We start from the raw sequence: 21,127 nt of genomic DNA, 5'->3' as shown, positions 1-21,127 counted from the left end.
TTCCTCACTCTTCAGTGTCGGGTTTAGTTCCTCCACCACCACCTTTGCCAGCAGGTCTGATTTCACTGACATCTGAGTTTGGATCTGGTCCACCACTGCCACCTCCACTTTCTGAAGGCTGTAAGAATTTCCAAGCACCACCACCACCACCACTTCCAGGACTAGGACCTCCTGTTCCTCCTCCACTGCCTGGATCTGGGTTACCTCCACCCCCTCCACCTCCTGGGCCGGGGGGTTTTTTTAATAGCACTTTATCTTCAAACCAAGGTCCTCGAAAACCGGCCATTGAACCTAGCCGTCCCATGAAGCCTTTGTACTGGACACGCATACAGTTGCAAGATAGCAGGTAAAATATATTTACTTGGACTTAAGAGTTGCTATTTATAGGTCATTGGTGCAAGGGCAGGTATGCTTCACAGCAGAAAGTAAACAGTTTAGGAGTATATAACAAAATCAGTGTAGAGGCATGGAATTTACATGCTTTAAGAAAAAAATGAAATTGGTTATACAAGTCTAAAAAAGTTCATAAATTATGTTAAAATATTATATTTAAATAAAAATTTTATGCATTGTAATTTAAAATTTTGTACATCATAATAAAAATATTTTTCCAGGAGGTTTTCTTTCCCATAATCCAAGTGCTTCATCTGCTGTAGTGACAGGGTGCACCCTAGAGTTAGCACTGAATCAAAATGGTAGCAAAGTGATTAGAAATTTTTATTTTCTTATTAAATCTTAATTAGAATTGAAATGCTAAAGTGTGGTCAAGTGAGAACTTTGTTTCATTTTTGCTTTCCAGTCGCTTCATATGATAGCATCTTCCGAGGACTGTGTTGTGTCCTCCTCTATGAGTCCATTTCTAGAAACAGTTCAGCTGGAACCTAACCTCTGTGTATAATTCTGTCAGAGCAGGAAGAGTAAAGCATGTGTATAAATAATGCATCTCCAGGAACCTGTATCATGAAGCATACATTATGGACAATTCTCAGTACTGAGACCTCTGCAGTTTAAAAAAAAATAGATCTAAAAATAAAAAAAATGATTACTATTATTATTTAGTGGAGGGATAAAATCCAAGATATGCTTGTGGGAAGGCATGGCAGCCAGAGGGACCTTGACAGGCCTGAGTAGTCGGACTGTGCAAACCAGATGAAGTTCAACAAGGCCAAGTGCAAGGTCCTGAACCTGAGTTGGGGCAACCCCCAATATCAGTAGATATAGGTAGATTTAGATAGCATATAAGGAAGAAATTCTTGACTGTGAAGATGGTGAGGTGCTAAACAGGTTGTCCAGAGAAGCTGCAGATGCCAAGTTGGATGGGGCTCTGAACAACCTGGTCTAGTGGAAGGTGTCCCTCTGCATGCCAGAGGGGGCTGGAACTAGATGATCTTTAAGTTCTCTTCCAATCCAGGCCATTCTCTGAGTATGTGATTCTATGAACTGCACTTAAAATTTTGTAATTTAAATTTTTTTTTTGCATTTTCCTAATTGTAAAAGACCATGTTAAAGAGGCACTAGGATTGGAATGTGTAGTCAAGTGGTGTATGCCATTTTACCAAATCCAGAGTTAATGTGAAACATGTTTTATTGTTTTGAAGTGATCATTTGATGAACAGGTATAAATTAACAATTTTTGTACAGACTTTCTGAAATGGTACCCACAATCTTTTTTTATATTACCCATTTACTCAGCTGATAGGAGAAAAGAGGTTCTCCCATTTACACTTTCTGGGCCAGCATACGTACCTTACTGCCACAGTGGTATGTGGCTTCAGTGCTACTCAGCTGCTCTTTTAGATTTTGACTGATTCTAACTTTTCTTCTTGTGTAACGTAACAGAGCTAGCTCAAAAAGTATTTTTGGGGATGTTTAAGTGCCATAGACTATTTCTAGTCTAACAAGGCATTGCTTGAATCATGAAACAAAATTCAGGTCCTGTGTTATGCTAGTAATGAAATTATGGGATTATTTGGGTCTTAAAGTTCAAATCATTGCTATGTGTGTTCAAGATTATTTTAGCATAACTGCAGTTACAAAGATGCTAAATTACTTTTTAAACATTGTAATTATTATATGTGACTTACAGCCATGACACATCATAATATGTGCTATACTCTATATGTGCATATATATTAGATACTGCATTATATACTGTGACTATATAATAGGAATTATTAGAAAATATAATTTATAATAATTAGTATAAATTATTAAAATAATATACTATCATTTGTCATATTTTACCCTAAGCAGTTTTATTATATTTAAACACTCTTAAGTATCTGCAGTTAAGTGTATTTGAGTTTTATTTTACTTCATGGCACTGAATTTATCTTGATGAGAAAGTACCATTATCCTGGTATAATAAAGTATTGTAAGGTGTTAATATTTTATATAAAAAGTTTGACAGGAACAAACAATTAATAAAATGTCAGTTTGTATTCTTTCCGTTTTTCAGAATTAAAGGCGCTGAAATATTTTGGAGCAGGAAGTTGGAACATTTGGTTTTACTTTCCCAGAATTACTAGTGCATAATTGTTTCATAGTGAATAAATAGTTGGTCCATAAATAAACCTTTTTGTAATTCTTCCTGTTGACTGACCGAAATGAAAATGTTTTTTCCTTAAATATTGCTGGTTCATCAAGATTTTGCTGAATGCAAGATAAGGTCTAAGTCCTAGCATTCTGATGAACTACTGGTCTCCAGATGCAATGGTCCAGCATTTTCATGGTCTGTTCTAGAACTGGAAACCTTTTCAAGGACTTGCTGCTCAGATGAGCAGCTATCCAGGACTTCTTGTTGCAGAGCCAGAAAGAATTCTTCATTTATCAGTGTTGCTGGCACTATGGCTAATATTAAGGAGAGTGAAGCTGTGGAGCTCTAAGCATGTCCTGTGACACAGAATAATGCTGCATCAGCAGATGTTAATGGAAAAATACTCTTAACGTTCCTTAAGCATTCACAATGTACAGCTGAGTATTACATAGAAAAAGAATACTAAATTTGGAAAAAAAGAGTAATTACTTTTGGTTACTTTTAAATTGGTAGGTATTCCATTTTGTTGCATATTACAACTAATAAAAGATTGTTAGTGACATCAGTAATTTGCATTTTACAGGTGTTTTCATCACTTTTTTTAATTGCAATTTCACTGCCTTTTAGTGACATCTGCTGGAAGAAGTGGGCCCACCTTCTACTGGTAGACATCAAGAAGAGCATTCATTTTTGTCCTATATATTTTCCTGAAGCATTGACATTTTGAAACAAAGCTCTTTCAGAATTGAAGTCCAGTGTTTGTAGGAGTACATAGTATTTTCCCCAAATCCAGATAAAACTAGAACAAGTTTCCAACTGATGCAAAACTAGATCTGGGCTTGGAAAGCAGAAAAAGAAGGGAAGATAATCCACATTCAATATTTACAGTTGGTTGGATGGAGAAGAATACTGGCTAGTCTCCCAAAATCTAAGCCACATAATTACTCTAGTTTCTTAGAACTGAACAAGGATAAATATGAGCATACAACATCTGCAGCTAACATGAAGTAAATCTAATCCTATATAAATTACCCCAAATGCTCTAAAATATGCTTGAATAAAGTTTGTTCACTATCTGTTTATATTGTTTATTTTTATAGCTCTAAATAGATCACTGGGAATTTCTAAAAAAAGCTACTGTTGAAATACTCCTAATCCTAGTTGTAGTGGCAGAAATCTCTTGAGCTGTATTTGCACAAACTGCGGTTGTTGCACAAAAACCTGTACAATGCAAATAATACATTTTGATAGTCCAGGAGGCATGGACTAAGTAGCTGAAAGGAATAGCTAAAACTAATAACAAATGATTTTGACTCCTTATGAAGAGCAAGGTACAGGGAAGAAATGCTGTTTGTGTTGCTCGGAGTTTTAAATCTATCATGGATTTTCATGTGTTATGGTTAGATCTGTTACAGTTTTTCATAAATGGTTGGAAATTTTATTATTACCTTTCACTTTATAGGAAAACTGCTATGCCAACATTATGGGAATCACTAGAAGAACCTGATATACTTGACACTACTGAGTTTGAATATTTATTCTCCAAAGACATCACTCAGGAAAAACGAAAACCATTATCAGAGACTTATGAAAAAAAACCCAAGGCTAAAAAGGTATTTATTGTTTCTTTTTTTTCCATGTTACTGTTTGGTTTTTCATTTTAAGAAAATTCCCTTTTTTTTTGGATGTTGTTTTGTAAGTGAACAGACGATAGATGGATTTGCAAATCTCATTTTGAAGGTGTATTGCTTATTCACATTTTGCTGGAGAATGTGGGGTTATTATTTGCTTTGAAAGATTTCTTGCCTTTGATAATGAAAGTTCCACATCCTAGTGAGGTAGAAAAATATCTAAAAGTGCCTGTATTTTTGAACAAGGAATGCCAAACCCCGTTTTTTTTCCAGTATAGCTAAAGAGTCATGTCAGGAAGGGACAGGACAATCATGACTTTTATGGCCAAAGCTGCATGCAGTACCTGTGTCATTGCCGTGCTGCAGATGTTGTCTGCCTCAGACACAATCCATTGCAGAGGGAGCTGGTAGTTGTCAGCTGTGACGTGCAGATAGGGCAAAGAAACAGGGTTAGTAGTACTTGCTGCTGGAAAATTCTAGGCTGAATAATAATCAATACTGTTTCCCTAAAAAAAGTGTGTTTACTTATCAGAAACTATTTAAACATATACTTTTATCATAAATCTCTTTGAGTTTACCTGCTTGGAGCCACAAGAGGGCACTTTGCTTGTGAGCCTTGCTGACTGCCTTCAGTTTTAGAATGTGAAACATACATATATAAATAGATATGTGTTGGTGAACTCAGATCTTTCAAGCCGTCTTTGATCATTAACATTCTGTATCGTGTCTTAATGCAATAGCTGATGAGAACTGTAAATAAGGCTGTAGAATTTATAAAATTCAAACTCATGATAAAAAAATGAAAATGGGACCAGGATGGGGACGTGCTGGCATTTACAAACACACCCCGAAAAATGATTGATTGCTACAGTCCTTCAAATATTAGATTGAAGTTGGATCTGAACATCCCTCTGAAAAATATTTTGACATCTTTTACTTGGCAAATGCTTCAAGTGCATGTGATATGTAGTATGCAGCTGTATCTGTAAATCCCATTCATTCATATTTCTTTCATACCCTCTTTCTAAGATTTATTTTAAAATTTCATTAATTTAGCTATTTCAGAAAGAGTTATTTAATATGAAATACAGGTTTCTAAACAACTTCAAAGAAGAATGTAGCCAGTGTCACTTTAATGGAGAATTAATATGCATAAATAGTTGTCTTTGTATTCCAAAATCTCAGCAAGTAAGGGAGTATACCTATTTCTCCAGGTACAAATTAGGCCTGTATCCTGACAGATGAAATTGCATTACTCCTCTTCCTAGCTGCTTTGTAAACTAACTTATTTGTTACAGCAGCATGAATTTTTAATGATGGCTCTTAACTTTATCCAAAACTGAATTGGATAATAGTTACCAAAAAAACTGGTATAATAAGAAGTATTATCTCTTGTGAGCAACCAGTGTATTTTTCAATGAAGATATCTTCTTTCTCTGTTTGAATTACTCTGCTTTCTTATTAAAGGTAAACTTATTTCAAGACAAGGGATGTATTTACTGAAATTAATGAAATTAAAAAGGTTCCTTTAAAGTACTGCGTGAAAATATGAAAAATACATTGCTTAAGAGATAAATTAAGGTTATATCTATTACCATGTCTTTAGTTTGGTAAATTGATGGGATTATGTATAATGGCATTACAAACCATGGGAATCGTGGTGCTTTCTGTGACAATTAAAAAAACTCCTGGTCAGCAATATTAAACTTCTCATCATTTGGTAAATTTAAAAATTAAAAATAAATCACCTCTTAGAATATAAACAGAATTTTGAGTACAGAAGCATTTTCTTTTTTGTATATTCTGTCTTTTTACCTTTCTGTGTTAAATGACTCATAGTAGCAGCTGAATGTTTTTACAGACAGTTGACCCTCTTAGATGGTCCCATGTTTGTCTCTCTGAAAGCCCAGATGTCTGCAGGCTGGCTCCAGTGGGCTGCGAGCAATACAGTAGTACAGAGGCTTTTTTTTTTACTTACAGGAGGGTTAATTAGTCGATAGTAAGAGAGAGCTCCAGTAGATCGATGTAAAACTGTCAGTTCTGTTTGCTTCATTTTTGTTTTCTCATGGTTTTTCTTAACTCTCAACCTTTATTTCCTTTTTTCTAACAGTTATACCTATCTACTAGGGTTTTAGCAACAGTCTTTTTCTTTGCTCCAGTATAGAAATCTGTGCTTGTCTGGTCTTAAAAATGTTGAAAGTGTCATAGTGTATGGGATTGTATAGTCTATTTAAAGATGCTTTCGACAGACATTAAGAAATACTTAGGAATCTTATGAGACTCATACATTATAATTTTTAGCTGATGCTGTGTTTTACATTTCTTTTTAAATTCCTTTTTCATGTTCTATAGAAAAGCTTTCTAGAGCAAGGTAAAATTTGGAGTTGTAGTTTGTATTTGGGGAATGGTTAAGCTGTTTTATTTAATGATACTGGGCTGACCCATTCACTACATTAAATCTCTTCTCTGTACCTACTATGCCCTATGTCATACCATCTTACACAAACCTCCTTCTCAACTTCCTTTGTATTTAGGAAAATGACAGACCAATAGGCAGTGCAGCACTGCTTATTGAAACATGATTATTTAATGCTTAAACAATAATTACATAAGTGCCTGACAATCAAGTTCCTTATGCAGTCAGATGTAAGATTTTATCTTTTGAATTAGAAGGGAATTCTTTCTTACTTAACTGAGCTTTATAAAAAAGGAGACTTTTACCATTAGTAGCCTGTTGGATTATTACATCTTTACCACTTGCTTAAATTTCTCTTGCAGCTCCAAATGCAACAATATTATTCAATTTGTTCTCAGAATTATTAGTTTTGTGTAGCCAGTTGGAATGATCTGTATACTTAGGCCATAATAGACACCTTGTGGCAACACAGGTGAAAAAATTCACTATATGCTGTCCTTTTTTTTTGCTTACAGCTGATAGACATCTGCCATTTTCAGTCAGAAATATTTAAGTGTTGTCCTGTATAAATGGAATGAGTGGTCTGTTTTCCAGTATCATTTGGCAAGTTATGCTCAGAAGGGAAACTTCTGAGTATATATTTCTATTTTATACATATTTATACTTACATATATACTGTAATTACAATATAATATGTAATTTCTGAAATATATACTCAGAGTATATTTATATTAATTCATATATATTTATGTATGCTCAGTGTCAGAATAGGAGAATATACCGTGGATTCTGGGGGCTTCTATGTTGGATGTAGTTACCTTAGTATTTTCACTTTTCACTTGCATAATACACTTGGATAGTGGAATAATAGCTCTGTGGGAGACTTCAAATGTACTGAAGTAGACCCACTAGAAAGCTTTCAGGTATCTGAGATAGATCTGAAAGACAGGGCTAAACCCAAAGCTAATGCAGTTAACCACAAGGTTAATATGGTTAAGGATATTCAGCTACCTAAAAACAAGATGGAGGTACAACTGGCTGACTGGGTACTGCTTTAGCAGAAATGATCTTGGTGTTCAGTGGCTCACAAGAGGAACAAGAATTGTCAGGTTGTGATACTACTGAAAAGGAAAACCAGAACTGTGATAGATCAGTAGAAGTGTTGCTTGCAAGACACACTACTCAGCCATGCCTCAGTTAAGAACTGCATCTAGATTTAGGCACTACAGACCTTCATTTAAAAAGTTTGCTGACTGTAAAAAGTCAATTAGAGGAAGAACGATGAAAAATGTAAATGTAGTCTCTGAGAAAATAATTAAATTATTATGATTGTTTAGTCTAGAAATGAGAAGGTTGGGACACCCAGTGGGCTTAGTCAAGTGCATGCAGCTGCTGCAAAGAAAAATTATGAAAAGCTTTCTAAGAGTAAGAGTACCAAAGGAATGCAGAACAATTTTGGGTGGGAAAATGGTGTTTCTGTATTGGGAGATCTTTAGGAAAGTTTGTTTAGTATGATACACATGTAGTTGATGCTATCGTGAAGTGCAGAAACACTATGGATGACATTTTCAGTGTCTTTCCAACATCTTGACACTGTTAATCAGTTAAAATACATGAAGTCCACTTTCTGTCCATTGTACTATGGGTAGAAACAGCTGTCTATCCTTTTTTCAAAAGTGGAAACACTTTCATGATTCCCAAATTTGCTGCTTTCATGCCTGACAGAAAAAGGCTTATTGAATTACACAGATTTCTAATGGCTTCTAACAAGTATATGGAGAAAAAAGGAAGGAAAGGTAAGAATCTTCCAGAAAAATGGTAGTACAACTTCTTAAAGGGCTGCATAGAGGGTGATTTTATTTATTTTTAGACATAAATTTTGGAAAAATACAGTACATTCATTTGATAGTGATACAATGTAAAAATAATACAGGTTAAATGAAGGTCAGATATACCTTTCTAGTACACTTACAGATACATGAAGTTTGTTATGGTAATGCTTATCTGGGTTTATTAGCTTTGCAAAGTGTGGCTGCTCTTGCTTCTTTGATCATGCAGTGCTTTGGAAAATTTAGCAGCTTTTGAAGAACTTTTTTTTCCCCCAACTTTACATCCTCTGAAATATTTCAGGAAGCTCTTGTTCTTGTGCATTTTTCTTCTCTGCGTATATGCAATCTTTTATTCAAAGTTCTATGGTATTGTGTAGGTAATGATAAAAATAAATAATCTAGTGGTTTAGATATTTTGTCTTGAGAGTAGAATTTTTCATTTTGGAATGGGAGAATTTACTGACTAGGTTAATATATTATTGTTGTGGTTTAACCTCAGCCAGCAGCCAAGAACCACGCAGCCACTCACTCACTCCCTCACCAACGGGATGGGGGAGAGAATCAGAAGGGTAAAAACTAGAAAAGCCCATGGGTTGAGATAAAGACAGTTTAATAGAGAAAGCAAAAGCTGCACACACAAGCAAAGCAAAACAAGGAATTAATTCACTGCTTCCCGAAGACAGGAGGTGTTTAGCCATCTCCAGGAGAGCAGGGCCCCATCACGCGTAACGGTTCCTTGGGAAGACAGACACCATCACTCCAGATGTCCCCCCTTCCTCCTCCTTCCTCCCACCTTACATACTGAGCATGATGTCATATGGTATGGAATATCCCTTTGGTCAGTTTGGGTCACCTGTCCCAGCTGTGTCTCCTCTCAATCTCCCATGCACCCCCAACTTCCTTGCCAGCGTGGCAGTATGGAACGCAGCAAAGGCCTTGACTTTGTGTAAGCTCTGCTCAGCAGTAACAAAAACATCTCTGCATTATCAACTCTGTGTTCTGCACAAAACCCAAACATAGCCCCATATTAGCCTCTATGAAGAAAGTTAACTCTACTTCAGCTCAAACCAGCACAGTTATGTATGTCCCAGTATTAGAGCAAAATAGTGTACAACATATTTAAATATTAAAAATATAATTCTTCTCTCATGAATGTGTTTTTCAGTTGTAAAACTAAATGCTTTATGAACTCGTATGAGTTACTGCAATGCAGTGATTTTTTTTATGTGATATCCATGAAATGGAGAAGGGACGATATCTGGCTTTCGCAGAGGCTCTACGTGGATAAATGACTTAACGGAGTGTGATTTGTTTCATAGTGTAGTTGAATCTGCAGCAGGCAAAGTTGAAAGTTGAAACTACTAGACAAAACTGAAGTTCTTTAGCACCTGAATATTAGTCAAATAAATTTCTGTCTGGTTTTGACTAATTCATTTGGCGTAATCTAAATGTGTAAGTTACTGATATGATGCAGCTTAACAATATATAGTGGATCTAAAACTGTTTATGCTAGGTAAGGTGCTGTGGTCTTTAGTTCAACTTTTTCAAATGCATGTAGGTGGTTCCATATTCAGTATTACTTAGAAGTCATAGCTTCTTAAAAATCAAGAGAAAGGGCTAGATCCACCGATTTATTTTAGTTCGTAACTTCAGTTTAAGTATTGATCCTGTTGGACATTCAGACTTAAATTTCCTTTTGAATATGACTCCTATTCTTAACTCCCTTCTTTTAAAGCATCACAGACATGCTTGTGAAAGTGTAACTGTTAATTTAGACTATGTTCATCATAATTTCTACACTTTCTTATGCTGAGATTTCAGATGTAGCATTCTGGACATATGATTTCTGAACCTCTTCTGTTTTCCACTAACACTTGCATTAAAATATTTGTGTAGGAGTGTATAGTCTAGTTAGAAAAGCAAATTGTTAAGTTATTTTCAAAAATGTAAGTAGACTTTAAATATGAAGTTTTATGTATCAAAATGTTCTACCATAAGTAGATTCTGTACAGTACCATTAACATCCATAGCTTCTTATGAAAACAGTGAAAACAGAAAACAATTAGCATTAAAACTGTAATATATTTTCCTGGAAAAGAAAACCAACCAGTTCCCAAACCCCATCATTGCTTTTGGAAAGAACTCGGCTTTTGTAGGTTGGAATATAGTTGGAAGGATCTAACCTCTTTCTCAGACTCTGAAGTCTTCTATAGATGTTTTCATGTCAGATGGACTGAAGTTTTACATGGAGACAATTTTGCTTTCATTCATTCTCTGTTATCATTTCTTGTCTGTACATATCCATGCAAATTTTTAAGCTGATAGGCACATGTAATTATTTTCAAGCCATAGTTTCTCCCTTTCCTGTTAAATTTGACAACCAAAATTCTTGTATTACCAAATAGAAGAAAGGCAGAATTAGGACATGTATTTTGGAACAAAACAAAAGACATGATTCATTATGTATTGAGCTATGATACTCTATAATCCAGAAAAAGAGGTTATTTAGAAAAGAACATTCCTTTGCTGTGATTTATTCCACGTGCATTCTGTAGTTCCATTGCTAGACTTAACACATATTTTGAAGTTGCATTAGTTTTTCCAGTATATTTGAGCACTCGTTACTAACTGATCCTCAAAAACTCAAGCATTTTCTATATTTTTTCAAGAACCAGGATAGTTGGATGTTTGTGATGCCACTCTGTCTTCGTCTTACCAAAAACCCGAATAAATGTCAAGTAATTTGTGTCAGGTGTATGCTCCAAATGAAAGTCCATCAATCATTTTTGGCCCTTTAGTGCAATGATTATCATTTCAAAGATGCAGGAGGACATTAAAGATAATGGCTTTTCTGTTGTCTATTATCTTTAACAGACTTCGCATAATTATTAACATGTGTTCTCATTTAAGCAGAGTGTCAATATTTTGAGTGAATTGCAGTTTTTTAACTGAAAGGGAGATGTCTGTCAGCAAGTTTTTTGTCCATCTAACTAAATGAGGAATTACAATTAATGAATTTTGTGTTTCCGCAAGAAGAGCAGATATTACAGAAAATATTGGAAGCTTTGCAGAGTTGAAACACAATGACTGTCTTCAGCTGTCTGCATAAGATAATAAACAGTGTTCAGACTTAAGTAGAAGTAGTAAAATGCTAGTGCATGCTTTTCCGAGACACTCTCACTTTTAACTTTTTTGTGCTGTGCTGAGAAAAATGATTATAGCATTTGCTTCATCACAAAGCTCTGCAGTCATGAAGTGTAAATATCCATTATGCACCTTTGTCTTATTTTTACAATTTTGATAGGAATAAAAATACTGAAATAAGTTTCTTACTAGCTCATTTCATACACCCTTTTATAAGCTGAGAAATTTCCATTTGTTTGTCCTTTAGCAAAAGGCTAAAAATAGTGGGGGTTTTTAATCCAATAAAATTGCAAGTAGAATTCACTCTCCTAAAATAGTTTTAAGATATTTTAAAAATATAAAGCTATGCTTCATCCATGTTAAATAAAGAATAATTAACCTTCACTCTCCTTTGAGTAGGAAGAGATAATGTCTAGTCTTAAGTTTCTGAAGTTTCATTGGTAACCTTAGGGGTGTTTATGTAGAATGGCTTGCTGGGCATAGTCACTGGCTTCTTGTGCAGGATATTCTTCCCCTGTCTGAACAGGGTTTCAGCTAACTCCTTTAAGCATCCAGGCTGTTGACTTGCTGTAAGAGTTAATGAGTGGGAATGAAGGGAAACACTGTGATATGTGGGACAGCTTTTTAGCTTATGGCTTCTCTCAATAAATTTAAATATTATGGAAAGAATCCATGCACCATGAGGAGGAAGGATTTAGCTTTTAATCACTAAAGTAAACTGCATCTCTTCAGATTTCAGCACCAGTAAGTGTCCTGGACAGAATGTAGACATTACAGTTAGACAAAACAGCGAAGTCTGTTGTATAGTATTTAATGAACTGCGTTTCTGGCTACATTAGAGAAACACCTTTTAATGGGTGTGACAAAATAATTAATTAATGTATTCAAGCTTCAGTATATCTTCACTTTTAAATTAGATGATAAATATTTGAAAGATGTAGATGGGGCACTTGTGTACAGCAAATGAGCTAACTTAATAGCATTAAGAAATAGTTGAGGGAAAAACCACATAGGGCAAATAAAGTTATGGATCAGTGAAGTAAATGAATTGTCACTAGCAGTCACAATTTTGTCACTAAGCCAGAAGATGCTGCATCCATTACAACAATACATGCACAGTCTGGAGAAGCAGCAGGCAGCTGGCAAACCTCAGCAGCTGGCATAGCAGCATCATCTGGTGTCAGCTGGATTTTAGCTGATTACCTGTCACTGCCAGCTACAAGCAAGTCCCAATATGCTGAGAGGTGACCAGTGATTTGTCTTTTAAAAGCATAGACTAAATAGTTCAATGCAGTCTTTACAAACTTTCCTTTTATTTGCCTTATGTTTTTCTTGAACTGAAAAAGTGCTGATTTTTTGTGTCTCCCATCCATTTGGAATCACACGCATATTTAGTTCTGACTTGCCCAGAATAACCATAAACTGGGACAAAATCAGTATATTTGAAAATCTGTTCTCTCCTTTATTACTGATTATATGTTTTAGTTGCAAAGTATTTCAAGTTACACATTGATTCTGAAAGTCTATGACAAAAGTCCTGTGTAATAACTTAGCATTATAATGCGGGTTTAGAGTAGTTTTATGCACAGTTTAAGCTATTCTGTTGTCTTGGTCCTCCATTTTTGCTCCCTAATGAATAAAGTATTAGCCTTCAGTTGCAGATTTAAGTTGGTTGAAGCTATTTCAGGTAGTCTGAGTCTAGTTTGATGCCTGGTAATTGTGACCATGTGTACATTTGTCTAAATTGCATGTGAACATACAGTTAGTTGCCATTTTAAAACATGAATCTCTGGTTTAACTTTTAAAATTGTATAGAGTGTTCTTTAAATTTTTTTTACTAACCTTTTAAGGAGGACATCTTGCTTAGCAATATAAGCTAGTTTGATTGTATCTGGAGAATATATTAGCACTCAAAAGTACTTCAGTAGAATTATTTCAAATGTCATATTGTCTGCAACAGCTATAGCCTGGAAAGGTTTTGCTTCAAACTAGGCATGCCTAATGGGGTTTATGACAACCTATGAATTTGCCCCTGAACAAGGTCAACTTGGAGGTCAGTGAATGCTATACAAATTGCAAACTACTCAAGCCTGTAATTATCCCTGTAAGAAGTTAATGTGTGTGCGGAGTTCAGCAAATTCATGTAAAGCTTCAGAACATGATAAACTGAGCAGTTACTTATATTTGCTCAAAAAAAAATAAATCAGTCAACAGGATGTGATGCTTCCACAGTATTCATTTAAGGTAACTTGTAACAAAATTTTCTTGTCTGCTTGTGTACTCAGTAAATAAAGAGCCTGAATCCTTTCTTATTTGACGAAAACACTTTTAATAGTATTATTTATTAATGTCAAGCATACATGGTGTACATATAGGCAGAAGAAAACTCCGGATAGATTTTATTTCATATTTTGGCAGAAAATATGCAATATCTACTTTTAACATAAGTTTCTTAAATTTTGAGTCCCTACAAGAGGGATATGAAAGATCTGTTGAATACAGCAGGTATTCCAGCTTGTTCCTGTATTGTCCAATTTCAGGACTCTTTAAATAGAAACTAACTTTGCATTTTCAGATGAAAATGTCACACTTGTTTCTCTTTTTCCTGTGTATGTCAACAAATTTGCTTTTGTATAGGTGAATGGCTAAGTAGTTGCACAGTTAAATGTTCCTAAATCCCATAAAACATAGGTAGGAAATATTCATATGTGTTAGTATAAATTTTGTTAGTTAGCAGTGTCTAATGTGAGCATCTATAAAAATATTGCAGGAATAAGGGATAACAATTGCTAAAAGTTTTTATAGTATTAAATACCCAAATATGAGTGTTACTCAAATATAAAAATTATATATGGAGACATAAATTAAATATTGTTCAGATACTAGGAATATAAATTTAGGAAAAAAACACAGCTATTAGTTTTAATTTTGCATATGAGCATTTTTAATAGTATTTATTCATCAACACTATGAAGTAAGCCAACTTCTTGGATCTGAATATTTCTTATTTTGAAGAACTTATGTCTGAATTGCATTTTGTGATGTGTTGCTGTCATATCTTAGAACATAAATCAGAATCACAAATACCAACAGTCCAGAGATTGTGGGAAATTTATTTTTGACATTTCTGACATCTGAACTACACTTTTTAAAATTCTGATGGTTTACTTTATTTATTGACTGATACCCATCATTATCACTAATTTCATCCAGCCAAGATAACTTCCTTAAAGTTTCCCTTCCTCCTTTTTCTTCTTCTCCCCCCAATCGACATCTGAAAATATTACAGTCTCAATGTCAGTATATTATATACGTATCTGTTATTCAAAATGTGAACAAAATCCTCAAGTCCTTGTGAAGTGTTAACAGTGTGGAATAAGCACATTCAGACAAGAGTGAAAGAAATCCTTTCAGTAGTGCCTAGTGTTCCAGAAACAGTGTTGAGGAGGCATAAGAAGACAGTTCTTAATTCCTGTTGGTCAGGAATTAATCCTTTGTCAAAAAAACAGACATAAACATGTCTAAACACATAAACAGTGAAATGTAAACTAACAGACAAACTCAGGAACTTGTGATGTACTCACGGGTGTCTTAAAGAATTCCTAAATATCACCAGAAGAAGAAGGAGGGAAGACTGTATTTCAGAATAAATACTTGATGTGCCTTTTTTTTACTACTTAATAGCATCCTACAAGTAAGAGGTGATGTTCTCACTAGATATGGTGAGAATTCAGTCTTGCATTTATAAGCCATTTGTTAAGGTGCAGAGCATAGAGATAAGATGGAGGTTTTATTACCACATTTGGTTAATAAAAAAGTTTGATGTTTGGCAAAACATTGAATTCAATTCACAAATCATCTTCTGTTGTTAAAGTGAGTGAATCTTTTGTAGACTGTTCATTTGATCTCAGCTCATTTTTCATCATCTTTCTAGATTATCAAATTGTTGGATGGAAAACGATCTCAAACTGTAGGAATTTTAATATCGAGTTTGCACCTGGAGATGAAGGACATTCAACAAGGTAAATGTTTCTTATACTTAACCTACTTGCATGAATATTTTGTCATAGCCCTCAGAGAATTTGTTACATTACAGAATGTGTTTTGAATTGAGTCTTCTTTAAACTATCAGAAGAGTCATTCTTTCAGTTATGTTCCACTATATGTAAAAGTTGCACCTAATAATCAGAACTGAATTTAGGTGCAACTCCTGTACTTTTTCAGTTAGCATATCACTTTCAGTACAGTGTTTTCGTATTCCTCCCCTGCAGTTTAATCCTTTTTCTTAAGCAAGTCCTCAACCAACAAAAATTAAATGGAGGGCTTATGCATAAATTTTTTGGGCCTCAAACATGAAGTCAGTGTTTGCTGAATGTTTAAATTTTGCTTCATTAGCAGTATAAAAATTACATCCTGAACTGGTGTTACCATGTAACAATCAGAAGGAAGATTACTGGATGGCGTTTTTCAAAGAGCAGGGCTACCCAGTGTGTAAATTCCATTACTGGTAGAAATTATTTGAGTTTGCCAATACAACTGTAGAGAAATAGAGATTTTTCAGAACACTGGGATAATTGAGAGTCTGCTTATGTTCTGGATTAAAAAAGATATTGTTTAAGGATATTGTTTATTTCTTTTTCACATTAAGAAAAGGAAAATATTCACCATTTAAAACAACTGCTGGAAGAACTCAAGTTGATGTCTCCTTTTTTGCTATTGTTTTCCCTCCATCACATGCAAATACTGGGTAGGGTGTTGAGATGCTGCTGGCATTGATTATTATTAATTTCAGAAGAGCCTTTGAGCATCTAGCACTTTAAAAGCACAAGGGCTTACAGATGTCTCTTGGGATGCAGGGGAATAAGGAAAAGAAGGCATAACTTTGTGCCTGCCAGTATTGTGTGAAAGGTGAGAATGAGATGGAAAAATACTGCTATTACTAAAGGTCTGAATAATTTGCTGGCAGAAATTACAGCAGCATAGGGATAGGATAACAGCTGTATTACAAAAACTGGGTAGTATTCTTAAGTATCTTTGGAGATGGTTTATATTACTTTTTATTTTCCATACCATGATTCTCTACTAAAATAGAACATCTCTAGCTCTCTCAGTTGTTTGCTGGACTTCTATGGCTTTTGAAATTTTGTGGCCAATTTGTACCAAATCTAAAAGAAAATAATGAGTCAAATATGAGTATGTATACATTTGCATTTTTATCTTGAATCAGCAGTGCACTTTTGAATCACATCTACCAGTTGTCCCCTTGGCTATGTTCACATCGCTAAGCAGTGTGGAGCAGCCTTAGAGCAAAATTAAATTAAATGAGAAGATATGCTTTAGGAGCATTCCAGCAGTCTCTGCCTAAAACTCCCTGAAATGTGTATAGCATGAACACTGAATCCTCAGTGCCAGCTGTTGCTGTCTACAAATCCATTTCTAAAGATTGCACTACTTGCAGCTGTAGACATAGCTAATGTCGTTCTTCAAGTTTAATGAAAATTAGAGTGTTGGTGGAAGAGAGACACCGAAGCAAGTGCTGTCACTGAAGAAGAGTTTATAACTCATCACCCTCTCTAGTCTGAGGTAGCAAATGACTGGCCTGTCACCACATGTGTTGCTCAAGGCAGCAATAGGATATGCTGCCTCTTGCTTATGGAAACAGCTAGGAGTTACAAACAGGATTTGGGAATACTGTTAGTGGAACTTTTTAAAAAGCATATTAACAACGCAGGATGAGTGACGCGAATCAAAATCTGTGTTCAGAGACTAGGGAAAAAACACCAGTTCACAAGACCCATGGAAAACATTGTTCTGTAGAGAGGGCCTTTAGAAATGCATACTGCTGTGAAGACAAGAGTAGAATTATGGTTTTATCTTTTTTAGTGTGTGTTTATCCCATAGTATTTTGTGTAATTTAAAACAGTGTGCCTATCAGCAGACAAAGAATTTGAACACCACTGTGGTAAATCTAATGGATATTAAAATGTAATGGCTGAAAAAAATTCATAGTAGACTAAATGGCACATGACAATACCTATCCAAAAAAGCATATGATCATGATGGTCATGAATGTCAAAAAGCCTATGATCATGATGGTCATGAATGTCAAGGATTTTTATTTTTTTCACAAAATGGAGTTACAAAGAGATACCTCTAAGAAACATGCAAATTAATCACTCATCTCTTTTTTTTCAGTCCAATTTCCATGGCATAATTCAGTATGTGAAAGACAGGGAAGAGAAAAGTTAATGCCATTTGACCACTTGCAACAGAAAATATAGAAACTTTAAGCAAAAGAAAGTTAAAGTGCAAAAAAATTTAATTTTATTTCGAGTTTTTCTGACCACATTTGTTGAAAAGTTATGTACAAATGAATTTACTGTCTATGGATAGTGTACTGGTTACTCTACCTTAAGTAGCAGTCATAGAAATACAGAGAGAGAAAAACTCAGATGAACTGCCCTGTGCATACAGATGCATGCAGAATTGTAGAGGAGACAAAAGAGGAGTAATCACAAGACATGCAGTGCAAAACAAGCAAGTGACAATATTTGGCACCCAGATGCTTCAGTCTGCATTCAATAAAGAGCCAGCTGCCACACTTCAGGAACAGAGTCTCCCAGACATACTTGTTTGAGAGAGTCAAGTTCATCCTTTGCAGTTTAAATTCTTGCTGTATCTGAGTACAGTCTACTGTGAAGACAGTGTAAAACTGAATAATCATTTTTGGGTAGCATTGGTATTATATGATGCAGAGGGAAAGTTGGCATTGTCATGCTGTATCTCAGTTTTTTGGTAGATGGGAGAGGAGAACAAATCCTAGGTGCTGTAATGTTCTGAGAACACTGGTGAATCTAGTACTGGTGAGGGTACTACAGTTTTTGGTTATGCCACTATAAATACTATTCATTTTCAGAGCAGACAGAAAATCTGTCTGACTAAGTATGCTGTATAGGATCTGTATATTGAAAAGGCAAATAGCAGTAAATAAACTGTGCATAGGTTTGAGGTTATTTTTAAGGCTGCTTCTCTGCATTTTTAAACACCTTTATAAAGAAGAGATGAGGAAGAGTGGAGATCAGTTGTTAGGTAAGGGACATGCTTGAATGCTATGCACTTTGATGCGAAATGGAGATTACTTCTCTATGCACTTCTGTCTTACTTTTCCTGTCGTTGTTCAGCTGAAATATTACAGCTTGAGGGACAAATTTATGGCTCAAGACTTTTCGTGTTGCTTTGCTGTTGAAATACTATAACTCGCTCCACAGTGAGGTGTTTCAGCTCTGCTTGTCTTGGGAAATGCTGATAATAACTGTATATAAAAACCCTTGTTTCAACTTTTTACAGGGCAACATTCCACTCACTCAGACAGTTCCTGATAGTAGCTAGCAATAGCAGTGCACTGGAAAACACGTAATAATACTCTTTTCTGCAGTGTATGTCATCTGTGCCATCTTTCCAAGAACTACTGAAATCTTTGTTCAAACGTTAACTGGCAAAATTGTGGGCCAGCCCAGATTAAAAACTTTTTAGTTGCAGAAAATAGGATGTAGATAAAATGTAGATGTGTATGTTCATAAGAGTGATTCTCCCAAATCACTCCCTACCTCCATAGTATCTGCATTTTGCCACTAAAATTGTGCAACACCACAAGTTCTGCTTTTGTACATTGCTGGAAATGGTTCACTGTCTAATACCCCTGATTTCCATCAGGATACATTAACTTGATGGTCTCACATGCTGGTATATTTTCCACAGGACTAAATCTATGGTGTGAAGTAGATCACACCAGATGCACACTTTTTAGTTTGTTGTACTCTTTGTGGTAGTAAAGTGCTGTATTACACCACACAGAACAGCTGCAGGCTTTGCTGGTACATTTACCAAAGCAGGAGTAGCTGTGCTGTAGCATTACAGTCATGACAGATCATAGGCAAAGAGGAGAACTTAGCATTGATCCTTAGCGTTGAGACTATTTCTCAGGCTAATTTAGTATTTTTTTCTTTCCTAGATTTTAAGCAGTTTATTTAAGCAGAGTAGCACTGACCAACCCGTCATAGCACATATGGGGATCTGGTATGTTTACTGTTCATTTGGAACATTCTTGTGTTCACCAGCTCTGTAAATTATCTGTGCAGAGGCATATTAAGCTTTGAAAATATTAGAGGAATGTATTTGTTCACACTTAGATGGGAAGGATTAGAATGGATTTTATTAAAAGGCTAGATCATGCCATCTGCTTTTCTAGATTCACCTTCATTATTGTTTGTGGGGGTTTTTGTCACTCCTCAATAGTAGAATGTATTTTTATTATAGCGTCACAGTAATGATATTCTGATTGTGAACAATGCAAGAAACTGTCATGCCACTCTGCATCAAAATTTTTCGTGTGTAGGAGGGGTGGAACTTTCTAGAAAGAATACAGGTATGATACTACTGTAAAATGTCAGCCAGTTTAAAAGTGTCTAACTGGTCTTCTTCAACTTTGTGATTTACCCTCCACTGTCAATATATTAGGAGAACATAAATTGCAGATTGACTCAACCAGACCAGTGTTTAGTCTAATAATCATTCTAATTCTGTGTTGTATTTCTAATCATCCTGGGATTGCTGTGTGGTCTTCATCTAATGAGAGGCTATAGAAGTGTTATAAATACGTTGTATTGTTTTAGTGCAGTCTATGGTTTATGGCACATCTAAACTTTAGAGACCAGTACCATTGCAACCAGGCAATTTTCGAAGTATCTGAAAGACTTATGTTTTATATGCATTAGGGAAACTATTCCAAAGCAACTCTAATCTGCAGAATTTAGTGTACTTAGAATTTTTTAATTCCAATTTGTGTACTAACCATACCATGGAGCACAAATGGTTTCACTGTTCCTCGCTCTATTATATTTTGGAAAACCTTCTGGGTAAAGATAAATGCTTTGGAATATTTCTTGCTTGTGCTATGTGAAAAGAGTTTTATGGGGCTTCAACTAAAATATTTTACAGGATGGAAGCATAGGTTATAAGTTTAAAACTGTTGTTCCAAAGTCATGTAACTTTTCCAACTACACAGAATTTTGCATGTATGCATTCTATATAAGCATGAAGTGTAGAGGTGGCTGCATACCCATCTCAGACATTGGGAAATGATTTTCTTTAAAAGACTTTTTTTTCTGGAAAAGTCATGACATACATTTTTATGAATCTGCCTTGGGCATCCAGCATGACCAGTGGGTTAGCATTAGTTCCAAAGTCTTTTGCCCATGACTTCTGCAGGAGTTGAGCTTTCTTACTCTTCTAAACCTACATTGTGCCCGTGGTGCTTCTTCATTATATATGTTTTAATGTTTTTTGTGTTGCATGACAGTTAAATACTGGAGAAAACTTTTAAATAAGTTTCTAACTTATCAAGTTGTCAGAAGTAAACCAGAGCATTTTGGATATTTTAGGCAGTTTTGCCAAATAGGGATTTTTATTTAACAGATCTTGTCATTGTCTAATTGACTAGGTCAGTCACAATTTAGATTTCTGAAAAATGGGCTTCATGTTCCCATGAAATCAAGCCTTACTCAACAGAATG

The 21,127-nt window shown here is 35.2% G+C and overlaps 1 protein-coding gene across 1 annotated transcript in view; it reads left to right on the top strand.

Moving 5' to 3' along the window:
• FMN1 (formin 1) overlaps window positions 1-21,127 on the top strand; it is a 128,762-nt gene that overhangs the window by 41,951 nt on the left and 65,684 nt on the right. Inside the window, exons 4-6 of the mRNA XM_009081544.1 lie at window positions 1-346; window positions 3,999-4,149; window positions 15,491-15,578. The exon at window positions 1-346 is cut by the window's left edge and continues 412 nt beyond it. Of these exons, the coding sequence (XP_009079792.1) occupies window positions 1-346; window positions 3,999-4,149; window positions 15,491-15,578 (585 nt within the window). The remainder of the gene's footprint in view (window positions 347-3,998; window positions 4,150-15,490; window positions 15,579-21,127) is intronic.

This window comes from Acanthisitta chloris, unplaced genomic scaffold, assembly GCF_000695815.1.
Source record: "Acanthisitta chloris isolate BGI_N310 unplaced genomic scaffold, ASM69581v1 scaffold8529, whole genome shotgun sequence".
NCBI classification, from domain to species: Eukaryota; Metazoa; Chordata; class Aves; order Passeriformes; family Acanthisittidae; genus Acanthisitta; species Acanthisitta chloris.
This window is presented reverse-complemented; position numbering and strand designations above follow the sequence as displayed.